This window comes from Tenrec ecaudatus, chromosome 12 (genome assembly GCF_050624435.1).
Source record: "Tenrec ecaudatus isolate mTenEca1 chromosome 12, mTenEca1.hap1, whole genome shotgun sequence".
NCBI lineage: Eukaryota > Metazoa > Chordata > Mammalia > Afrosoricida > Tenrecidae > Tenrec > Tenrec ecaudatus.
Genome location: NC_134541.1, coordinates 33710066 through 33732756, shown reverse-complemented (window position 1 = coordinate 33732756; position 22691 = coordinate 33710066). Strand labels below are relative to the sequence as shown.

Here is a 22691-nt window from a genome sequence, read left to right as displayed (position 1 = left end):
GTGGAGATAAATAGCTCACTGGAAGGCAGATACTCTGCTTAGCATAGTCTTATGCTGACAAGCCAAGATAGTGCTCCACTTGATGGCAGTGAGAGCCCTGGAGCTGGAGGAGCCACATGGAGACCCCTGCCACTGCATTAAGACATTCCACCCACTGCCCTGATTGCCCTACATTCAGCGTTGTTGCACGTGTTGTGGGAGTCTGAGGAAATTATGTGTTGGACATATACGGTAGAGCCTTATCTCCTGGCTTTTCTATTGCCACATGGTAGAGGTCAGATATGCTTTCCACCCTCCTTTTTTTTTTTTTCCCTCCATTCTTCTTTACCTATGGTGACACCACCTCTTCCTCCCACAGTATCCTACTTCTACCCTAGATTTGATTATTTTTTACAATGGCCACAAAGAACTAATGGACAATATTTATAGTATGAGCATTTATTAGAGAATTTTATCAGCATCAGCAAACAGGAAGAATTCAGTTATTGGTCAACAGCAACACCATTCCTCAGCAAGCAGCAAGGCGCAGTCAACATCTCAAACAAGTGGTCCTTGAACCTCTGTCCCATAGACCAAGAAATGGTCAACTGCTTGGTCTCACAGATCTGTGTTAGCATCTTCCTCTGCTGTTTCCTGGCCTCGTCTCGTCCCCTGGTCTTGCCCTGGCTCAGTTGTTCTGTGACATGTCTGTGATATAGCCTTTGTCCACATCAGGTGGAAGGAAGGTGAGCACACAAGTTCAGCCATAGCTTATTTGAGAGAAAAATAAAAACCAAACAAACCCACAAAGAAAAGATAAAGCATGGGGAAGAATTGCTATATGAAAACAAGCCACAAATTCTTATAGATTTTAAGGATTCTTTAAAAAATGTTTTTCTAAGGATTCTTCTAAGTTTTTATTTCATTTGATTACAAAGTGAGGAAATTCACCTAGTTATTACTGACAACTTCACATCAGAGCACAGGTACCTAGACTTCCTGAAGCTGTCTCAGCTGAGTGAAGTAGTGATTTGGGGTGGAAAATGTCCTCTCCCCAAGTGTATGTTCTGGTCCACAGGTGTGGGACCAAGACTAACACACCTGGTGTATACAAGTGATTTACAGTTAAATCATTGGCTTCATGTGTCTATTTTAGTCTTTTCTGATGTCTGACGAGGTGGCTTCTAGCTAAAACCTCAGTCGCACTTCTCAAAAGATGGGGTTTCTCCTGAATTAGTCAGCTGATGTCAAATGAGGGTTTATTTATAGCTAAAGTTTCCCCTACAATTACACAGATGTGGCTTCTACTTGACTGTTCACTGGTGCTCACGGAGCTGTGCTTTCGGATGAAAGAGACCTTCCTTGCACACCTATGTTTCTCCCCGTAGTGTGTGCTCTGGTGTGCAAGGAGTTGTGACTTCTGGATAAAGCCTTGCCCACATGTGGCTTCACTCTTGAGTGTGTTCTCTGGTGTACACGGAGGTGTGCATTCTGGTTAAAGCCTCGTCCACACTCCTTACATACAAAGGGCTTCTCCTTTAAGTGTATCCTTTCATGTGCAAGGAGGTTTGATTTCCCTTTAAAGCCTCGCCCACACTTTATGCACACATAAGGCCTCTCCTCTGCATGTATCCCCTGATGCACAAGTAGGTGTGATCTTTGGACAAATCCTCGTCCACACTTCTCACACACAAAAGGCTTCTCCCCAGTGTGTCTCCTCTGGTGCACACGGAGGACTGAACTACTTTGAAAGCCTCGCCCGCATACTGTGCAGACATAAGGCTTCTCCCCTGAATGTATTCTCTGGTGCGCAAGGAGATATGACTTCTGCTTAAAGCCTCGTCCACATTCCTCACACACAAAAGGCTTCTCCTCTGAGTGTGTACTCTGGTGCACAAGGAGGTGTGGCCTCTGTGTAAAGCCTCGCCCACACTCTGTGCACACATAAGGTTTCTCCCCTGAGTGTATCCTCTGGTGCACAAGCAGGTATTGCTTGTGATTAAAGCCTCGTCCACATTCCTTGCAAATATGTGGCTTCTCTCCTGAATGTGTTCTCAGGTGCTCAACGTAGTTTGACTTCTGGATAAAGCCTCGTCCACACTTCATGCACACCAGTGGCTTCTCCTGTGAGTGTATTCTCAGGTGCATACGGAGGTTTGATCTTTGGGAGAAGGATCTTCCGCATTCCGTGCACATGTGTGGCTTCTCTCCTGTGTGTGTCCTCCGATGGTCAAGTAGGGTTGATTTACTTTTAAATCCTCGTCCACACTCTGTGCACACATAAGGCCTCTCCCCTGAATGTATCCTCAGGTGCACAAGCAGCACTGATTTGTGACTAAAGCCTCGACCACATTCCTTGCAAACATGTGGCTTCTCCCCTGAGTGGGTTCTCTCATGTATAAGAAGGTGTGATTTCTGGCGAAAGCCTCGTCCACAGTTGTTGCACACATGTGGCTTCTCCCGTGTGTGTGTTCTCTGGTGCACACTGAGGTTTGCTGAACTTTTAAAACATCGCCCACACTCTGTGCACACATAAGGCCTCTCCCCTGAGTGTATCCTCTGGTGCACAAGCAGGTATGACTTATGACCAAAGCCTCGTCCACATTCCTGGCACACATGTGGCTTCACTCCTGAGTGTGTTCTCTCATGTGCAAGGAGGTGTGACTTCTGGCGAAAGCCTCGTCCACAATTGTTGCACACATGTGGTTTCTCCCCTGAGTGTGTTCTCTGGTGCACGTGGAGGATTGAAGTCTGGTTAAAGCCTCGTCCACACTCCATACACACAAAAGGCCTCTCCCCCGAGTGTATCCTCTGGTGTCTGATGAACTCTGACTTACTCCTAGAGTGTCGTCCACACTCACTACACACATAGGGCTTCTTCAGGCAGAGGGAGCCAAGTTCTGATTTCAGGCTACAGTCTCGTCCTTCCCCTCTAGAGGTGACTGCTCCAAATTTTGGGGTATTTAATTCCTTGAAACCTTTGTCTGTTTCCACCCTTTTGGCTGAGATGGGCTTGAATCTGATCATTTTATTGCTTGCTGACTGTCTTCGGTGTGGGCTGGAGAAACTCCTCGAAGTCTTTCTCTCCCTTGTCTGTAACACGTGTCTTGAGACTTCTCTGCAATCCTGACCTGGTGTGTTCTCATGCCTGCAGTTCTGAGGACACTCCTGCTGCTCTGGATGCTTCTGAGGCCCTGGGCTGGACCCCCCTAAAAGGAGGTGATGTTCTGCACAGAAACCTGGGAAGAGCTGAAGCTCCCGCTGGCTGAGGAACTGTTGACAGGAGAGAGTCAGAAGGCAGGAGGCACAGGGGTCGATTTCTGGCTTTGGGTCTGCTGGGGAGAGAAAGGTTTCTGTTAGAGTAGCTGTAGTGTGTTCTCCTGCTTTCTCTTATGACTGACAGAATCCCAGGGCTGGAGTCATTGGGTGTTGGTGGGGGTGGGGGGTAGGGTGGGGCACACAAACAGCTAAGCCTGGACTAGCACCCAAAGATTGGTGGCTCCGAAGAGGCCTGCTGATCAGTATTGACAAGATCTGTCTTGAAATGCCTGTGGGGCAGTTCTATTCTTCACATAGAGTTCCCTAAGTAAGAATCAGCTTGATAAGAAATACCATATGATTTATCTCTCACTATAATTTACTTACTACTTCTATTGTAATCTAGAAGGTGCCACAATAGTACAGTGGTTAACGCACTCATTCACTAACCAAAACAGCTCCATCCTATTAGCAGTATGTTGCAGAAAGATGTAGCATAGCATTCCCTTTGTGTAGCTTGACATCCTTGGAAACCTCGTCGGGCAGTTCTACTCTGTCCTAAGAGCCCCTAGGAGTCAGTGGTTTGGGGATTGTAATCCAGACCATCCATGTGGTCTAACGATTCTGTCAGCACTTGCTTTGAAAACTGTTATATTGTGCTTGGTGGCTCAAACCCACCAGGTACTCTAGAGTAAGATGTAGCCTTCTGTTTCCATCAAGACTTATAGTCTCAGAAACCGTATATAGGGTCTCTATCAGTCAGATTAAACTCCAAGGGTCTGACCTTTTTTGCTCAATGTAGCAGAATCCAACCGAATTTTTACGTTGATTTTTCATGATACTATTTTGCTAAATATCTCAATTAGTTCCCAGCAGTTTATTTGCTGTGTCCCTGGGATCTTCTATTTCTAAGAGAATGTTAACTGCAAATACAGATAATTTCAACAAGGCTTGGTGGGGCTATTGGGTAATAAGTGTTAGCACTGCTAACAAAATGGCAAGTAACTACAAGACCAGGAGCCACTTCTCAGGAGCAGTAAGTTACCAGCTATCATGAAGATCCAGAGCCTCAGAAACCCCAGATAGGGTCATTATGCAGGAATGGACCGCCTGTTTTTTTGAATGCACTCTTAGGCTACGACTGCTGCTCGATATAGACATCATTCTCTAAATCACAAGCAGAGAACTTTCCGGTTATCCCCAGGGAGAGCAATTTTGGCAGCTGGTTTTGTATAAATGCCCTTAATTGTTTTGAGGAACATTCCCTTTCCTATTTTGTTGATACTTTTATTTTTTAGCACAAAACAATCTGTAAAGAAACAAATAGATCCTTCTACATGACTCTTAGCCCTACAAGATCAGGAGATAGTGAAACAACCTACCACCAATCACTGATCCAAACTTTGCAAGAGCTCTCTGCTCCAAGCAGTCTTGCCTCCCACCACCCACAAGGTGTGGGACCCAGCGGTCCTTTGTTCTGCCATTATTGGTTCTCTGTATTCTAATACTGCTGTACAGCTCCTCTCCACAAAGTCTGTGCATTATTCTTAACTGTCACCCTCAATCAGGACTTACCCATTTGAGTATATACATAAGAACAGGGGGATAGATATCTATATATAACTTTGCCTTTCCAAATTACTTTCCTATCTTTAATCTACACTTGGTTTTAGCCGAAAGGTTGAGTGAGAAGTGATTATGGTTTTTAATTAATTTTATTGGGGGCTCAAATAACTCATCACCATCCATATATACATAAATTGTGTCAAGCACATTTTTACATTCGTTGCCCTCAACATCCTCAAAATATTTGCTCTCCACTTAAGCCATTAAGTATCTTTAATCTAAAGATCTAAAGTTTTGAAGGTGGAGGAAAGGGGGGTAGAAAGGGGGAACCAATTACAAAGATCTACATATAACTCCCTCCCTGGGGGATGGACAACAGAAAAGTGGGTGAAGGGAGACGTTGGACAGTAAGACATGACAAAATAATAATTTATAAATTATCAAGGGTTCATGAGGGGAAGGGCAGGGAAAAAACGAGGAGCTGATACCAAGGGCTCAAATAGAAAGAAAATGTATTGAGAATGATGATGGCAACAAAAGTACAAATGTGCTTGACACGATGGATGGATGTATGATTGTGATAAGAGTTGTAAGAGCCCCTAATAAAATGACTTTAAAAAGTTCTGAAGTTTTACTTACACTACCCAATCCCTCACATTTTTCATTTTACCTAGCTGCTTCTGCTGTACCCCCCGACCACTTCCCCACTCTCTAAATGCTCCTGATACCTATTCTAACACTTTCCCATCACCCCTCTACTGCACCACCCAACAGAGTTAACCCCTCCCCCGTAACACCAGCTACCTAACATCCTTAATAGGGACTCCAAGGTGTCAAGGAAAGAACAGAAGATACCAGTGGCACACACTGAGAGAATTTATTGTGCCAGCCTGGCCTAAAATACATGTGGGATTAATTGAAGAGTGGAGAGATAAATGGCTCGGCGAGCCTTGCCTTTCTTGTCTCTTGCTCTTTGATCATCGGTCTAGTGTGCAGCTGCCTTGCTTGTTCTGTGCCTCAATTTGCAAGCTACACTACCTGTGGGACACCTAACCTGTGGACTGTGTCGCTGTAATTTGAGGTCCCTTTAAGACCACACAATTGGAATTTACATCTCTTGAGCTGGGGAGCAACTGTCGGTGACCTGCCTTACTCTTTGCTGCCTGTGCTTGGATAGCCTGGATCTGTCTACAGAGGACTACCTGGTGGCCCTCAAAACTTAGGACTGCCAGTATCTCACAACTCTCTCACGGGAGTGAGTTGCACTGAGCCATTTGTACTGCTTTATAATTTAACTGTTCATTTCTTGTATTATCTATCTAGCTTTATAAATATATACATATAAAATTATTAGCAATCTGGTTTTGTCTCTCTAGAGAACCCTGTCTAACACACACCCACACAAAAACAATAGATACAGAAACAAATAACCGAATACCAACCAGACCTAAATATAATACCTCAAATTGAACATGCTATGGATTTAACAGAGAAAGAATCATGATGGCACTTGTGAAACAAATGAGTCTGAAAAAAAAAGGAGATACAATTAAAAAGTTATTAACCTCACTACATGTTGTAGAAGAAAAACTCCAAACACACACTTCAATAGCAGAGTTAAACACTATAAAAGAACAGAGGAACAGAATTGAAGAGATGGAAACCTGAATTAGTGAGTTGGAAGACAAATCTATAGATTTCAATTTAAAAGAGGAACAGACAACAAAAATCAAGAGACTGAGAAAAATGTGAGAACACTGTGGTATATAATTAGGAGGAACAACTTGGTTTCATATGGATTCCAGAAGAGAAGCAGCAAAGAAATCCAAACAGAGAGCATAGTCCAAGAGCTCCGTCAAGAGAATTTTCCCCAATGTCTAAAGGAGGAAAAGAGTTTACACTGGTACAGGTAAGAGCTCATGACACAGGGGATCCAGGCCAGATAGACCCCTCAGAACAGAAAAGGGAGTAAGGATACCAGAGGGCAGAGGGAGGGCGGTGGGGAGAAGGGGGAACTGATAGCAATGATCAACATATAACCCCCGCCACCCCCCACAGGGGGACAAACAATAGAAATGTGGGTTAAGGGTGACAGCAGTCAGTATAAAATAAGAGGATAATAATTTATAATTTATAGAGGGGTCACGAGGATGGAAGGGTGGGGGAAGGAGGGGGGATAAAGGAGCTGATACCAAAGGCTCAAATAGAAAGTAAATGTTCAGAAAATAACGATGGCAACATATGTACAAATATGCTTGACAGAACTGATGTATGGACTGGGGGTGGGAGGGTATGGATTATTAGAAGAGCCCCGCAAAATTGATCTTTTTTAAAAATAAAAAAGGAAAGCTAGTTATTCAGGGAGCCAAGAGAAGCCCAGCCTGGAAAGCTCCCCAAAGGAAAGTTCCCTGGCATATTGTAGTCAAGACCTCTAACATCAATGGCAAGGAAAGAATTCTAAGAGCAGCCAGAGGAAAGGAGACCACTTACATATCCTGTATTCAGTAAAGTTACAATCAAAAGTATTCCAAGAAAAGGAGAAACTTAAAAGAATTCCCCAAAACTAAACCACTGCTACCAAAAAAAAAACCAAAAAACCCCACTCAATGAAGTACTGTGGCCAAGAAACAAAATAGTTAACACATTAAGCTTTACAAATGTCAGTGTCTCTCATAAAGTATTCAACCCTACCTTCATAGAATCAAAGTAGTTTATAACAATACACTTCCTTTTTTGTTTAAAAAAATTTTTTTTTACTTCCTAAAAAATATACCAAAATAGCTGGCAGGTCCAATTTGACCTTTGAGCTGAATTTTGCACTCCCACCTCTAGGATGAAGGCGGTGAATGTTCTGTTTAAAAGTCCACTGCTTGTATTCCACATCGCATGCACCACCACCTTCACTGTCCTCGTGTGAACTTGTTCCTTTTTTTTTGCTGTCTATTTTATAGTTTCCAATCTTCACTGCTATTTTATTTGAGTATCTCAATGAACACTATGATTCAAAAAGTGAAAGGCTATACTAAAGTGAATCCCTAATTTTATTTCGTAACTTGGATATTTTTATTTCCTTTTATTGTTTCCACAATAGGACTCTTAATATTATATTGAACAGACATGGTGAAAGAGGACACAAGGTCTTGTTCCCAATTACAAAAGATAAAGGAGAACACAAACAGAAGCCCATACCTTAGAGGAAGCACACTTATGTGGGTTTTAATTGCAGAAATTTTATCTATTTCTCATGGTGAAGATAGGAAACTCAATCTCTTCTACTTTGAGCAGTAAGACAAGAGAAAACTTATTGTGGTGATGACTGTACAACTCTTCATGCTGTGACTGAACTTCAACTTCGGAGTTTCAAAGAACTGATGCAGGGAAGGCAGGAGGGAGATCCTATCATCATCCTAACACACTTCCTGGGCCCTCCATATGGTGGAGCTGGTAGCATTCTCGGTCTCTGTTCTGCCCAGCCCCTGATCCTCCTCTGTTCCTTCCTACTCACTTTCCCTTCCCTCTGCCATTCTCTCATCAGCAGACCCCAAAACTAAGTCCCCTCGGGTAAAGACATGGCTGCATAGAGACGGAGAACTAGCTGAAGGGGGTGGAGCAGAGTTAAACTACTCCTTGTAGTGAACACAGTTCCCAAGAGAGGTGGCAGTGTAACCCTTCACTCATGATTCCTCCCTGCTTTCTTGCTTCTGCGAGGAGACAGTGGTAGTGTCAGGGGTCAAGGGCATTGTCCATGCAATTTTGAGGTAAGAGAAAGCAAAGGCAGGGAGAAAAGAGGCAGGCAACATACCCCTAATAGGGAGAAGGACTTATTCTACTAACTTTTTTGGCTAAGCAGCACAGGAGACAGCTGGCTTCTCCATTAGAGCATTTTCCCTCACTGACTTGAGATGAACTCTTGCATTCAAGGCCAGCCCTGAAGGAATAACTCCTCCACCACCTTGACCTTTACGCGGAAGAAGACGGGCATTCCTTATGCCAGTGGTGAACTAAGCTAGGGCCAGTGGAGCAGAGGGACTGCAGAATCTCAAGCACTCTCTGAACCAGCAGCGCCATGCAGCTTCTGTGCACTACTTGCAATGAGGTTGCAGCTGTGAAATGCAGAGGTGGCAATATGGCACTGGACCGGGGGGCTCTGCCTCAGGCAGTTCTTCTGGGGCTCTCACCAAAGGGAGGCTCTCCAACTCCTCTATAGCTGTTAACATCAGCATGCACAGAATCCCTGGCCTTCCACTCAGCTCTGGGCCACAGACCACCAGGATTCGGGGGTCTTAACTTCGGGCAGATCCAGAACAGAAAACTATCCAGCTCCAATGACACTATGTCCCTCTGCTTTAAGCACCAGCACACTCTCCAGACTGAAGGCTACATCCCATACCCCTCCCCAAAAACAAACAAACCAACAAACCCAGTAACTCTTACTACATTGTTGCAGATATGGTAAAATGGTAGAGTGGCAATGGAAAACAGCTTGGCAATTCCTTGAAGAGCTAAACAGTGTCAGGCTAGAGAGGCCCTCAACACTCCAATGGGTCCTCTTGATAATTTATAAATTATTATTGGATGCAAGCCTTATAAACCATGTAGCAACTGATGAATTGGTCTGCACTAGGGGACGGCTTCAACACATCTTTGAGTCCACTGAAGATCTCCTTTAGCTGTTTTATATTTAATGAGATGTTTTCCTTAAATCTCTGCAAATGCTTTCTAATTACAGGCCAGTCTTAGGGCTTCATTATATGGATAAGGGGTTATGTAAAAGTCAGTAATTTCCAAACACATTTCAGCCCCCCGAACAAGGATTTCAAGGAAAGAACTCCAAGAACAGAATCCCCACACAACTGCTTTACCATCTCGCTCAGAATACGTGAAAATTGGGGAATTGTTTTGAAGTGAAAATTTGATTGAGGAATTAAGAAAAATATAAGAGAGTTATAAGACAAAGAAAGATTATGTGAATCTGAAAGTTTCACACATTTGTTAAAATGGGGTGTAGCAATATGGATAAGAATTTCTAAAAAAAAAAAATTAAAAAAAAAGAATTTCTACAAGCAGAGACATTTTTAAAAAGTGTAGAGGGGAAGGATACCCATATTGAGACCTGGCTTCTCGGGGCCAGATTTAAGAGGATTTTAGAACCTATGCAGAAAGAAAAAGAAAGAGAATAATCATATAAACAATCCAATATTACAAAACAGACTAAAATCTCTTTGATCGAATATGAGGAAGGATTAGAAAAAATTAGAAGAGCAAGTTTAGACCCAAAACAAAACCTTATGACCAAAGACTGCACCCCCAGGCGGATCCACCACCTGGAAACCCAGAGGTGATACAGCAAAGGGCACTTATAGAGGTATAGACAAAGGCATGTACATATGTAAATATATTTATATGTGAGGATGGGGAAATAGATCTGCGTGTATATATTTATAGGTTTAGTACTAAGGTAGCAGATGGACATTGGGCCTCCACTCAAGTACTCCTTCAATACAAGAATACTTTGTTCTATTAAACTGGCATTCCTCGATGCTCACCTTCCCAAAACAATCATTGAAGACGAAGTAGGTGCATAAGCAAATGTCGTTAAGAAAGCTGATGGGCCTGGCTATCAAAAGATACAGCATCTGGGGTCTTAAAGGCTTGAAGGTAAACAAGCAGCCATCTAGCTCACTAGCAACAAAGCCCACATGGAAGAAGCTCACCAACTTGTGTGACCACAAGCTGTCAAAGGGATCAGGTATCAAAGAACAATACAACAAATCATAGTGAGTGAGGGAGAGTGCAGATTGGGGGCGCAAGATCCATCTGTAGGCAATTGGACATCCCCTTACAGAAGGGTCACGGGAGGAGATGAGCCAGTCGGTGCAGTGTAACAACGACAAAACATACAACTTTCCTCTAGCTCCTAAATGCTTCCTCTCCCGCCACTATCAAGATCCAAATTCCACCTTACAAATCCGGCTAGACCAGAGGATGTACACTGGTACAGACAGGAACTGGAAACACAGGGAATCCAGGACAGATGATCGATCCCTTTAGCACCAGAGCTGAGAGTGGCGATATCGGGCGGGTGGGGTGGAAAGGGGGAACTTATTACAAGGATCTACATATAACCTCCTCCCTGGGGGATGGAAAAAGACATGTGGGTGAAGGGAGATGTCACACAGTGTAAGATATGACAAAATAATAATTTATAAATACCAAGGATTCATGGGGGAGAGGGGAGCGGGGAGAAAAATGGAGTTGATGACAAAGATTTAAGTGGCAGCAAATGTTTTGAGATGAGGGCAGCGAATGTACAAATGTGTTTTACACAATTGATGCATGTATGGATTGTGATAAGAGTTGTACGAGTCCCCAATAAAATGATTAAAAAAAGAATGACAGTCCTCAAATGTTTTCAAATGGACTGTAGTAGCAATTGTATAATGCTGCTTGATGTGACTGAACTATGGTGACCAAGAGTTCCCAATCAAATGGCTTTAGAAAAAGAAAAAAAAAGAACTTGGACTTTGTTTCCACTGCAGAAAGGCTAACCACTAGAGAAGCTAATAGCAAGGGCTCAATAGAAGTAAATGTCTAGAAAATAATGATGGCAACATATTTACAAATATGCTTTGTACTACTGATTTATGATTTGTTATAAGAGTTGTAAGAACCCCCAATAAAATGGTCTTTTAATTTAAAAAAGGGGGAAAAAATGAGTAACCACTGGGTAAGCCAGTGTCCTCTGAAAATCAGCAGTGAGGGGTTCCACTACTGAACTCTGTCCAGCTGGGAACTGGAGAGCAGGGCATGCTTTCAGCCCTACCCAAGGAAGCCCAGAGAGTACAGTTCCAGTCTGTCTTAGCGCTCAGTCCGGCCACCAAAAGGAACACAGCAGCAGACTGAACCAGCCAAGAAGTTCAGCTGGTCCCAGAGGGACCTGCAGCAACCATTAAGATTGGTGTATAGGGACCCCTACCAGATGAAACAATAGGACTGTTAGAAAATGTAACCTAAATTCTCAAGGTCTTCAAATCCTTACTGGAGTTATTGATCAAAAGTATGTGGAGTTGACAAGAAAAAGTATGACAAAGTATATTGAGCCTAAAGAGCATTACAGGTTAATTAAACATGTAGTCACACTTACAAACTCATGGGAAAGTGATCAATTACATGAATTCAGAAAATGTTCCAAATTGGCCACTATTTTTTTCAGCCCTTTTAATTCACCTGTGTGTGTCAAAGAAGCTTAACAGTGCCACTTGGTGTCAGCTTTTTATGGGCTGAACTGGGAAGATTCTGAATTTGGTCATTTCTCTGAGAGCAGCTTCTGAATTTGCATAACTATGTAAACTTCTTAAGTGGTTCAAATGGTTTTACATTAAAAAATAAACCAACCCCCCCCCCAAAAAAAAAAACCCCACCAAAACCTGTTGGCAATTATTCAGGCAATTTAAAATTTCAATTACTAAAACAGAAGGGAGAGACCTAAGGGGAAATTATATGTGACAAATTTCATTCAGCTTTATTAATCTCCATTCCCCCCCTCGCCAATAAAAAACGTATACATTATCTAGAGCAAAAGGATACCTTTCTACCCTACAGAAAAATGGACTGTGAGAAGAGCTGGTGGAAAGAGGAAAATCGAATTTGGGATCCGGGTTTACCAACAGGCCAAGTGAAGGGGCTGTGTGTTTGCACAGGGGAAGGAGAGTGTATATGGATCTGTCTAGCAAACGCAGCCAAAGAAACAAAGACAGTTCAGCGTTCCCAGTAATCCTTGTCCCCAGGCTCTAAAAACCTAAAGGGAGGGCCTATTTGTTTATGTCTTCTCAGGTGCAGATGACAGAGGGGATGGAAAGACCCAGAGACAGCACTCTGTTGCCTTTCTAAGATTGATAACAATTTCTACCACTGCTACTGTCACCAAAGACTATCAAATCTGAACATATTACGCGAACTCTCATCTCGTCTAGGTCACTTAAGGTAGATGATGGCTTGGAAGCGAAAATGGCTCAGCTAAACAGACTGTTTTCAAGTGAAAGTATGGACTTGCAGCAGCAACTTGATTCTGAAGTGTGGCAGAAATTCTGTGTAACTCCTTATCTGTATAATGAAGCCTTACATGCTTGAATTAGAAACCATTTGCAGGGATTTGAGGGAAATATCTCATTAGATAACAGGCTACTAAGCAAGATTTTTCTTTTTGTTTGTTTGTTTTTTTTTAATTTTAACAATTTATTGGGGCTCATACAATTCTTTTCACAGTTCATATATATACATACATCAATTGTATAAAGCACATCTGTACAGTCTTTGCCCTAATAATTTTTTTCTCTTTTCTTCTTTTACATTTTATTAGGGACTCATACAACTCTTATCACAATCCATACATATACATACATCAATTGTATAAAGCACATCCATACATTCCCTGCCCCAATCATTCTCAAGGCATTTGCTCTCCACTTAAGCCCCTTGCATCAGGTCTTCTTTTTTTTTTTTCTTTTTCTTCCCCTTCTCCCTCCCCATTCCCCCCTCCCTCATATGCCCTTGGTAATTTATACATCGTTGTTTTGTCATATCTTGCCCTATCCGGAGTCTTCCTTCCCCCCTTCTCTGCTGTCCCTCTCCCAGGGAAGATGTCACATGTGGATCCTTGTAATCAGTTCCCCCTTTCCAACCCACTCACCCTCCACTCTCCCAGCATCGTCCCTCACACCCTTGGTCCTGAAGGTATCATCCACCCTGGATTCCCTGTACCTCCAACCCTCAGATGCACCAGTGTACAGCCTCTGTCCTATCCAGCCCTGCAAGGTAGAATTCGGATCATGGTAGTTGGGGGGAGGAAGCATCCAGGATCCGGGGGAAAGCTGTGTTCTTCATCGATACTACCTCACACCCTAATTAACCCATCTCCTCTCCTAAACCCCTCTATGAGGGGATCTCCATTGGTTGACACTTGGGCCTTGGGTCTCCACTCTGCACTTCCCCCTTCATTTAATATGATATATATACATATATATACATACATATATACATATACACATATATACACATACATACACACACATATCTTTTTTTTTTTGCATGATGCCTTATACCTGGTCCCTTGGGCACCTCGTGATCGCACTGGCCGGTGTGCTTCTTCCATGTGGGCTTATTTGCTTCTGAGATAGATGGCCGCTTGTTCACCTTCAAGCCTTTAAGACCCCAGACACTATCTCTTTTGATAGCCGGGCACCATCAGCTTTCTTCACCACATTTGCTTATGCACCCATTTGTCTTCAGCGATCCTATCACGGAGGTGTGCAGTCAATGATATGATTTTTTGTTCTTTGATGCCTGGTAACTGATCCCTTTGGGACCACTCGCTCACTCAGGCTGGTGTGTTCTTCCATGTGGACTTTGTTGCTTCTGAGCTAGATGGCCGCTTGTTTATCTTCAAGCCTTTAAGACCCCAGTCACTATCTCTTTTGATAGCCGGGCACCATCAGCTTTCTTCACCACATTTACTTGTTCACACACTTTGGCTCCAGCCGTTGTGTCGGGAGAGTGAGCATCATAGAGTTCCAATTTAATAAAAGAAGGTATTCATGCATTGAGGGAGTGTTTGAGTAGAGGCCCAAGGTCCTTCCGCCACCTTAATACTTGACCTATAAATATAGACACATAGATCTATTTCCCCATCCTCCTATATATATTTGCATGTACATGTCTTTGTCTAGACCTCCATGAATGCCCTTTGACTCCTAGCTCTTTCCTCCATCTCCCTTGACTTTCCTCCTGCCCTACTACCATGCTTCATCGCCACCTGGGCTAGAGTATACCTCTTCTCTAAGCAACCTTACCCTTGATCATTTCCCACCAGGCCTGCCACTCCCACTTCTCTACCATTTGGGGTCCCATGTTTTTCCCTTGTCCCTGGGTTTGTTAACACCACTTCCTTACCCCCCCTACCCCCCACCCCAAGTCCCCCCAAAACTGTCGGTCCCGTTGTTTTTCCTCCAGATAGTTCATCCAGCCTGTCCTATTCAGACAGACCTGTGGAGTCACTAACATGCACGAAAACTAGACAGAGGAAAACAAAGCAACAGTATACAACCAGACAACAAAACAACAAAAACAAACCACTGACAAAGAACAGAATAAAACAGTTCACAAGAGAAAAGCTTGTAGTTAGTTCAGGGATCGTTTGCTGGCCCTTAGGAGCGTTTTCCAGTCCAGTCTGTTGGGGCACCACGCCCTGGCCCCAAAGTCCACTTTCAGCATTCCCTGGGGACCTTGCCACTCCATTCCCTTGCTGTTCCGCTGCACTCCCCCAGTGATTTGCCTCGGTGTGGTGGGATCAGGTCAGGTGCAATTCCCACACTGTCTCCGGTGCTGTCCCCTGTATCGCCCTTAGTCACTGAGGGGCATCATGTCTCATAGTGGGGCCAGCCATGTTGTTCTCTCTGTGGACTGGCTGCTCTACTCAGGAACATCATCATCACGGCCTGGTGGGCCAGGCTGTGCTCCACTCTCTCCTCCTGCCCCTTCATCTGCTCCCGTGTGCTCTGATCAAATATGTCCATCTCCCAGTGCTGCAGAGTCAATGTCGTCCTTTGGAAAAAATTCTTTTCGGGGGAGGGGCAGGAATCCACTTAATTTATGGTGCTGGGGCCAGCCTCCCAAGATTTTTCTTTAAAAAAAAATTTTTTTTAGGAGATTTTCAATGCATTAAGGATGGGCTTAAAAAAAAACATCCCCTTTCAGTGACAGGATTAGATAATTGGCAGATGGTTTAGAAGGCTTGGATCCACTGTGTATACCTATCCTATACCCTAGCCCCAGGATTATAGAACTTTAATGTTTTTGTCACCATTTCAGTGTTTGTAATTGCTTGTTTTCTGCTGAAAGCTTTGAGGTAGACAAAAAGCCATGTCTCTTATGTAGCCCTTTCAATGTTAATAATACAGAAGGGGCAATTGTGGTAAAATGAGGGACTTAGTGAGAATGCAATGCAACTAAATCCTCTATGTTCATATTTAGGGGTCTAGAAAGCCGACTCTGGCAGGGAAAGACCCTCACTGGTTATGAGAAATATATCTTAACACATTCTCATGTCTGAACACAGTCCCTCTAATAACCTCCCATAAAGGAACAACAATAAAGGAGCACCCACATGAGATGAATCAATCTTGCTCTTGGTTATTCTGATCACACCTGAAGGTTCAAACTTCAAAATCACCCAGGAGACCAGGCTTACTGATATGATAGACAGGTGGAACCCATAAACAGTGATCTTCAGGTCACCCTTGAGGTCTGAAATGAAAGGGAGCCCCCTGCCTCCATTGCCAGTCAAATAACGACCAGGGTCCTATGGGGAATTATAACACTAGGGAGGTACACATCTCAGAAAACTCAAGCACCTGGGAGGAGGAGAGCACATGTGCCAGGCTCACAGGTCAGAGGGGTCAGCGAGGAGGAGGGTGCAGGTGAGGCGAGTGGTGCTGCACTGAGAGCGCTGCAGAGACTGAGAGGAAGCAAACTGAGCAGGAACTGCTGAACATCCAACTGGTGATCGGCACTGTAGATCTACCACACGCACAGCACCAAGGGGAACAGAGTAAATGAGGCACCGTATGCGCTGCAACATTCATGGATGTTTGGATGTTATGGTGAGTGAAATGCACCACTCACAAAAGGACGTATATACAATTTCACTCACACGCAGCAGGCAATTTTATAAACTAAACTTTATTTAGGATTGTGAGAAATGGGTAGAAAACAGTAATGTTTTTTAGAGGAAAGTGGAGATCGCTGAGATTTTACAAATGGACATTAGATAATTTGGAAACAGTAGTGATGGTGGCATAACATGATAAGCATAATTATTGTGACAGAATTGTATGTGTAAAAAATGTGCAACTGATGTAGAATGCTTGGTGGCGTGTGATCACGGGCAATGTAGAGTCAAATGAAGGTCAAACATGATGTGGGATAGGAGCAAAAGGAAAGCACTAGGAGGCAGGAAACATTGGTATAAACATACAATATGTTAATATACAATAGGGACATAGGTCTATGTACATATATTTAAATATATGTTAAATATCAAGGTAGCAAATGGACACTGGGTGTCTACTCAAGTTCTCCCTCAACACAAGAACACTGTGTTCCGCTAACCTGGCATTCTGTGATGCTCACCTTCCAGACACAATTGCTGAAGACAAAATGGGTAAATAAGCAAATGTGACAAAAGCTGATGTTGGGTGGGGGAGGGAGAGAAAAAATGAGGAGCTAGTACCAAGGGCTCAAGTAAAATGAAAGTGTTTTGAGAATGATGATAGCAACAAATGTACAAATATGCTTGACACAATGGACGGACATATGGATTGTGGTAAGCATTGTGTGAGCCCCCAATAAAATGATTGAAAAAAATAAAGCAAGCTAATGGTGCGCAACTATTAAAAGCTATGGCATCTGGGGTCTTAAAGTTAAATAAGTAGTCATCTAACAAAGCACACATGGAAGAAGCACAGCAGCCCAGTTGATCAAGACTGGATCAAGTAACAGGCATCAGAAGACCAAAAACAAACATATCAAATTGAATGAAGGGCGGGCGGGGGTGGGGGGGTTCGAAGCGGTGACCCAAAGCCCATCTGTAGACAACTGGACACACCCACAGAAGAGTCAGAAGGAAGCTGAGCCAGGGTGCAGTATAGCACCGACAAAACACACAACATTCCTCTAGTTTTTTAGTGACTTCCACACACTTTTCCCCTGCTGCCCATACCATGATCCCAGTTCTACCTTACAAAACCGGCTAGACTAGAGCATGTACACTGGTACAAATAAGAGCTCTCTACAATAATGGGGGTAGCAATACCATGAGGATAGGGGGAAGGGGAGAAAAGGGAAACCGTTCCCAGAGATTGACTTATTAAACCCCCACCCTGACCCCTCCACAGGGGTACGAATAGCAGAAAGGTGGGTGAAGGGAGATAGCGGATGGTGTAAGATATGAAAATAATTTATAATTTATTAGGGGTCACGAGGGAGAGAAAAATAGAAGCTGATACCAACAGTTCAAGCAGAAAGTTGGTTTTGTGTGCTTGATACAATTTATGTATGATTTGTTATGAGAGCTTTAAGAGTCCCCAATAAAGTAATTTATGAAAAAGAAAAAAGTCAACTGGCCAGTGTTTCAGTATACTTTTTTTTTACCACAAAGAACTATTTTAAAAAAGACACCAGACAAATGTTGCTCATTTTCAGCCAGAACATCCCATACATAACCTCACAGGAAGTGATCTCATTACTTTCAATATAATCATTATCTTTAATCTCACTGTTTAACCAACCAGCAGGTTAGGGATTACTTAGGACTTGGGGAATGGAGTAGGTAGGCCCTGTAGTTCTCAGACTGTTCTTTCTTTTGGGATGTGCACTGTCCCTTCTTACTTCAGGTATTGTCAACTGAGTCATGGCCTTTGGATGGGGTTCATATGAACTTTTAAAGAGAAAAAGGCAACCCTTGTTTCTTCATAATTCCTAGCAGAATGGCCTGGGCTGATAATCCTTCTCATGACCTGGGTTGATTGACATCTTCTGAATAATTCAGCATTAGTGGAATTTTTATCTGGTGAGGGAGGCCCCACCCTGTAACTGATAAATGCTAAATTATATTAATATGTGAATAGCAGGTGTCTGTTTTCTCACTCCTCCCTTTCCTCCAGCAATGCTGTATAACTTTATTGTAAAAGACCTTCAGATTTGTCATTAAATTTATTCCTTGCTATTTTACTATTTTCTAAATAGATGCTATTGCAAATGGAATAATTTCCATGACTTCATTTTCAAATTCTCCATGGTTGATGGTTTCAATACTGAACTAGTCAAGGCTCCTCTGGCACCTAGTCGATGGCCAACAAACATCGGCTGCATTACTATAAAGGAAAAGACCACATCCTCACCCAAAGAGAGCAGATCCCTGTATACCTCCAGCATCACTTCTTTGTAGAGGTTCTTCTGCTCAGAGCTCAGTCTCTTCCATTCAGACTCTGTGAAGACCACAGTGACATCTTTGACTGTAACTGGTTCCTGGAAAAAGCAATAAATAAGTGCTCAGCAAATCAAAATTTCGCCCTTCAGGGGTGTTTAGTGAGTGGCAGTAGAGTGTGGATCAGAGAAAGCTCATCTGTTTCTCCTCCCCCCCTTTCCTGAATGTCTGAAATTTCTATAACCTTGCTCTGTAGATATTGTAGAGCAAGGCCTCAAACCACTTCAAAGCTGCTCTTGCAAGCACTGAAGGAATGCACAGGGTTACTCCAAACCCAGGCACGCTGAAGGCTTGCAAGCTCATCTGTTTCTTTCGGAGAACTCTTCTCCATATCAAGTTCTTTTGGACATGACTCTTTCCTTGTTTGGCAAAATATGTAGGCCAGTCAAATGATGCAGAAATAATAACCTTATGATATCACTAGAGAAATAAGGTGTTAAAACCAATTATTAAGCATTAAGCAGTATTTAAGAAAGTCATTTTGAATTATCGACCTAAGGCCAGTTATGTGAAGTTCATTAAATCGTTTAAATTCTTGAATATAAAAATGAGGCAGGTGGGGTTAAGATAGGCATTAAAGACAATTTAAGGCAGAAGGAAACTCCAAGGAGAGAGGAAAGCAACAGTGACTACATAGGGTGGTCAAGAAAGAGCATGTCAAGTATGAATATCTGAATGCAGTGTATAAAATCACCAACTGTTTGTTACTTTAATTATCTTTTTAAACAAAGCCTGCACCATGACCTAAAGTACAGAAAAGGATGCTAAATCTCTTGGGCACAAGTTGACCCAAAGTTAATTGCATTTCTTTTTTTTGATTTGTTTTTTTTTTTTAAACAATTTATTGGGGCTCATACAATTCTTATCACAGTTCATACATATACATACATCAATTGTATAAAGCACATCTGTACAGTTTTTGCCCTAATCATTTTTTTCTCCTTTTCTTTTTTTTTACGTTTTATTAGGGACTCATACAACTCTTATCACCATCCATACATATACATACATTAATTGTATAAAGCACATCCATACATTCCCTGCCCCAATCATTCTCAAGGCATTTGCTCTCCACTTAAGCCCCTTGCATCAGGTCCTCTTTTTTTTTCCCCCCTCCCTCCCCTATTAATTGTATTTCTTCATGAAGTTTTCAAAGCTCATGTATAGTATAGTACAATGTTTAGTAATAAAATGGTAATAATATCCCAGAAGAAAAAAAATGGAAATAACTTAGTGCTTCAAAACAGAATCTTTGAAGAGGGGAAGTAGGTCAAATTTGTGAAAACTTTTTATATGAATACAGAGCATATTATGCTGAGTGAAATATGTCCATCCCAACTGTGTCATCTACTATAAAAGGCAGCAAAAGCTTTACATACAAACATGTGGAGCATTACGTGAAGAGAAAGGGATGGTAAATCACTAATTAAAGGGTAGGCAGATATTATATTTAGTGAAACAGAAGACAAAATACACTAAGAGGGTGGTCAGCATAAAATAATCAAGGCAAAAGAAGATACAAAGAGGACCACAAAAGCTATTGTCAACGAAAGTAAATAGCATCATATATCCAATCCTGCCGTGACAACACTAACAGCATCACCATACTTCTAAGTAACCATCTACGCAAAGCTAAAGCCAGTAAAGCTAAACAAAGGTGGGATGAAGAATAAGATACTGCTGCATATGTATTTATATGTGCACAAAGAAACACATAGCATTCTATACAAGGAGCAAAGTTATGACAACTTCAGAGGTAGTGAAACATTGTAAGGAAATGGACCACCAGACCTGGAGATTTTAAACCAGGCATCCTCAAACTATGGTCCATGGGCCACATGCGGCCCGCTGAGGACATTTATCCCGGCCCGCCGGGTGTTTTTGCCTTGTTTTTTTACTTCAAAGTAAGTTATGTGCAGTATGCATAGGAATTTGTTCATAGTTGTTTTTTTTTTTTTTTAAACTATAGTCCTGCCCTCAAACAGGTCTGAGGGACAGTGAATTGGCCCCGTTTAAGAAGTTTGAGGACCCCTGTTTTAAAGCATAGTCTCAAAGTACACCAGCCTCAACGGGTATAACACAACCCACATAGACAATAGTCTACAACTGACTTTCTGGTGAGAAGTGATGGGTACATCAAAGCTTGTGAGGAGCCATCTATGGTAAAAAATGCTTTCTTCCTCTCTCAATAAGAATGCTAGAACAAACAGTCCAAAGGACTAATCCAGCACACAAACCAGAGCCCCTAAAACCCTGAAATGGGAGGGCTAGATGGTGCCTGACAACATGGCTGACAGCTCCGAAAGGGGTCACTAGTCAGCCCTGCATGGACCCAAAGTGGGAACAAAAAGAACCAAGTTCAAAAATCAAACAAAAGACTAAATTTACTGGCCAGTAGACTGAGATTATGGCCCCCTTTGGCAATCGTCAGAGTTAGAACGGAACTTACCATCCTGGCCTCAATTTTAGTCACATAAAACAAAAACACAGCACTGTTTATTAGAACAATCAGTGATAGGATAGCAAAAGGAAGCACTGACTGAAGTTCAGAAGGAGGAAAGGTAGAAATAAAATGTAAACTTTTTTTTTAATGTAAACTTTTATTAACAAAAAAAAAAGGGGTGGGGGGACAACTGCCATTACATTGTGGGTATTTCACTCAATGTCAGAAATCAACACATGTATGAACTGTTATGTAGAATACGAACCGACTCTGAAGTTTTCCCCCATATCATGACTTAAAAAAAGAGGAGGAAGGGAAGTGAAAGTGCTGTGGAGGTAGGGAACATTCAAATAGAAAAGGGGATATTTAAATCGAAAATGATTAGATTTAACAAAAGGTCACATTCCTATAAGCAAGACTAGTTATTTTCAGTTATAAGTGACTTGTTATTAGTGATAGCTGAAACAATTTTATGTTGATCTTCATTTTATACGTTTAACAAGTTTAATAAGTTAAAGAGCAAAAACATGCCCAGGAGATCAAGATGGTATCATTTAATAATATATCTGCATGAGCTTCAAGTGAACTCTAATAGGACATCTTACTAGAGTTTCTTGTACATTTAATGTTAACTTTGGTGATATTTAATAAAAATACAATGCCAATTTGAAGGGGGAAAAAAAGAACAGGTAACACTGGACCTGACATCAAGGCATAAAATGACCACTGGTCTTTCAATGTCAGAAAATGTATGTGTTATCATTGGAAAACGACATAGTAAGGTAAATTGGGTAATACTACTCTTACCATTATTGTAAACAACCTTTTCTCATCTTGGGGCCTTAAAGTATCCAGGGTACAAATACCTAAGAAGAAAGAGAAGGTGTGAGTAGTCAGACCTCCCACAACGCTCCCAGGGGAGCCCTTCCGAGCCAGGATGCAGTGGCCATCTTACTCAGCTGTGGCCAGGGGGGCCTTCTCCCCAGAGCCTGGGCTCTTGGTCCTCCTCTTCACCGCCCCAGACTCTCCCCAGCTCTCACTTTTTGCCTTCTGGGGTTGAGTCCATTTCTTCACAGTCTCCATAGCTTCTCTGCTCTTCGAAGCAACAATCTTCTGCGGTCCTGCTCCGCTAGGGTAGAAGGATCAGGAAACACAACGGTCCCAGGCTCAGTAGCGTCTGTTTTGAAAGCAGGTTACAGGCCAGTTAGAAGTCATTTCACCTTAAGATGGAGTTCTGTTGTCTGGGCCGTTCTTCACACCTCAGTCTCTAGCTTCAACCCGAATAGGGGAGGTGCATCTAGCCAGTGCAAAGAAACTTAAGAATTCACAGCTACCAATCCATCCTGTTCGTCACGCCCCGGTTTCCAAAGAATTCCATTCGCTGACCTCACTCACAGAGCACAC

The 22691-nt window shown here is 42.5% G+C and overlaps 1 protein-coding gene and 1 non-coding gene across 2 annotated transcripts; both read right to left on the bottom strand.

Annotated features, from left to right (window-relative positions):
* Positions 1 to 432: 432 nt before the first annotated feature.
* On the bottom strand, positions 433 to 22425 carry LOC142462214 (uncharacterized). Its single transcript, XM_075563894.1, is given in 6 exon segments — positions 433 to 1351; positions 1354 to 1422; positions 1425 to 3314; positions 18759 to 18885; positions 22095 to 22153; positions 22328 to 22425. Coding segments are annotated over 6 exon segments (2244 nt in total). The 5' UTR covers positions 22371 to 22425; the 3' UTR covers positions 433 to 1295.
* LOC142423651 (small nucleolar RNA SNORA9) lies at positions 19007 to 19141 on the bottom strand. The gene has a single exon (XR_012779258.1). It is a non-coding gene; the product is annotated as a small nucleolar RNA SNORA9 (small nucleolar RNA).
* Positions 22426 to 22691: the final 266 nt, after the last annotated feature.